The sequence below is a fragment of the Penaeus monodon genome, chromosome 20, assembly GCF_015228065.2.
Source record: "Penaeus monodon isolate SGIC_2016 chromosome 20, NSTDA_Pmon_1, whole genome shotgun sequence".
Lineage (NCBI taxonomy): Eukaryota > Metazoa > Arthropoda > Malacostraca > Decapoda > Penaeidae > Penaeus > Penaeus monodon.
Window position 1 is genome coordinate 29,016,603 of NC_051405.1, and position 587 is coordinate 29,017,189.

Below are 587 nucleotides of genomic sequence, written 5' to 3' on the forward strand. Positions count from 1 at the left end.
CGAAATTCATGTATCTCTCTCAGTCTCTTCTCCTTCGTAGTCATTCCCGGTGTACTTACCTGCTTACTTTTATTTCTCTTCTCATTCATTTCGTATTTATTTATTCTCTTTTACTTCTCTTCTCCTTCCTTTATATGCCACGCCACGTGCATTTACCTGTTCCCTCCCCTGCGCCGACAGAGATCGACCCGACTCTCTACATCCCCAAGACGGGTACCGAAGACATCCTCACCTTCGGCCTCGATGCCCCAAGGTACTCGGAACTCTTCGATGACTTGTGCCCGCCTATCCAGGAGTGCCCCGAATGCCCCAAGACGCCCAAGTGTGCCGAGGGACGTGGCACTCTTTTCGGCTTGCAGGTGGAACAGTTCGGGAACAAGACGTATCCTGGATTTAGGAACAGAACTTTCGGTGAGTAAAGACAATGAGCTGTTGGTGTGGGTTCTCTCGAGTGGTTAAGTAGGTATATATATTTGTTGTGATTATGGTTTAAGCACGATTATGGGGATGTAGTAAATAATTGTTCGTTCATATACGCAAAAGACTTCAGCCACCATAAGTCGCATACAGATAATCTTAAATAATTC

The 587-nt window shown here is 46.0% G+C and overlaps 1 protein-coding gene across 1 annotated transcript in view; it reads left to right on the plus strand.

Moving 5' to 3' along the window:
- LOC119585744 overlaps positions 1 to 587 on the plus strand; it is a gene marked incomplete at its 5' end in the record, with an annotated part of 12,123 nt that overhangs the window by 6,273 nt on the left and 5,263 nt on the right. The window contains 1 exon segment of the mRNA XM_037934451.1: positions 181 to 411. Coding sequence (XP_037790379.1) covers positions 181 to 411 — 231 coding nt within the window.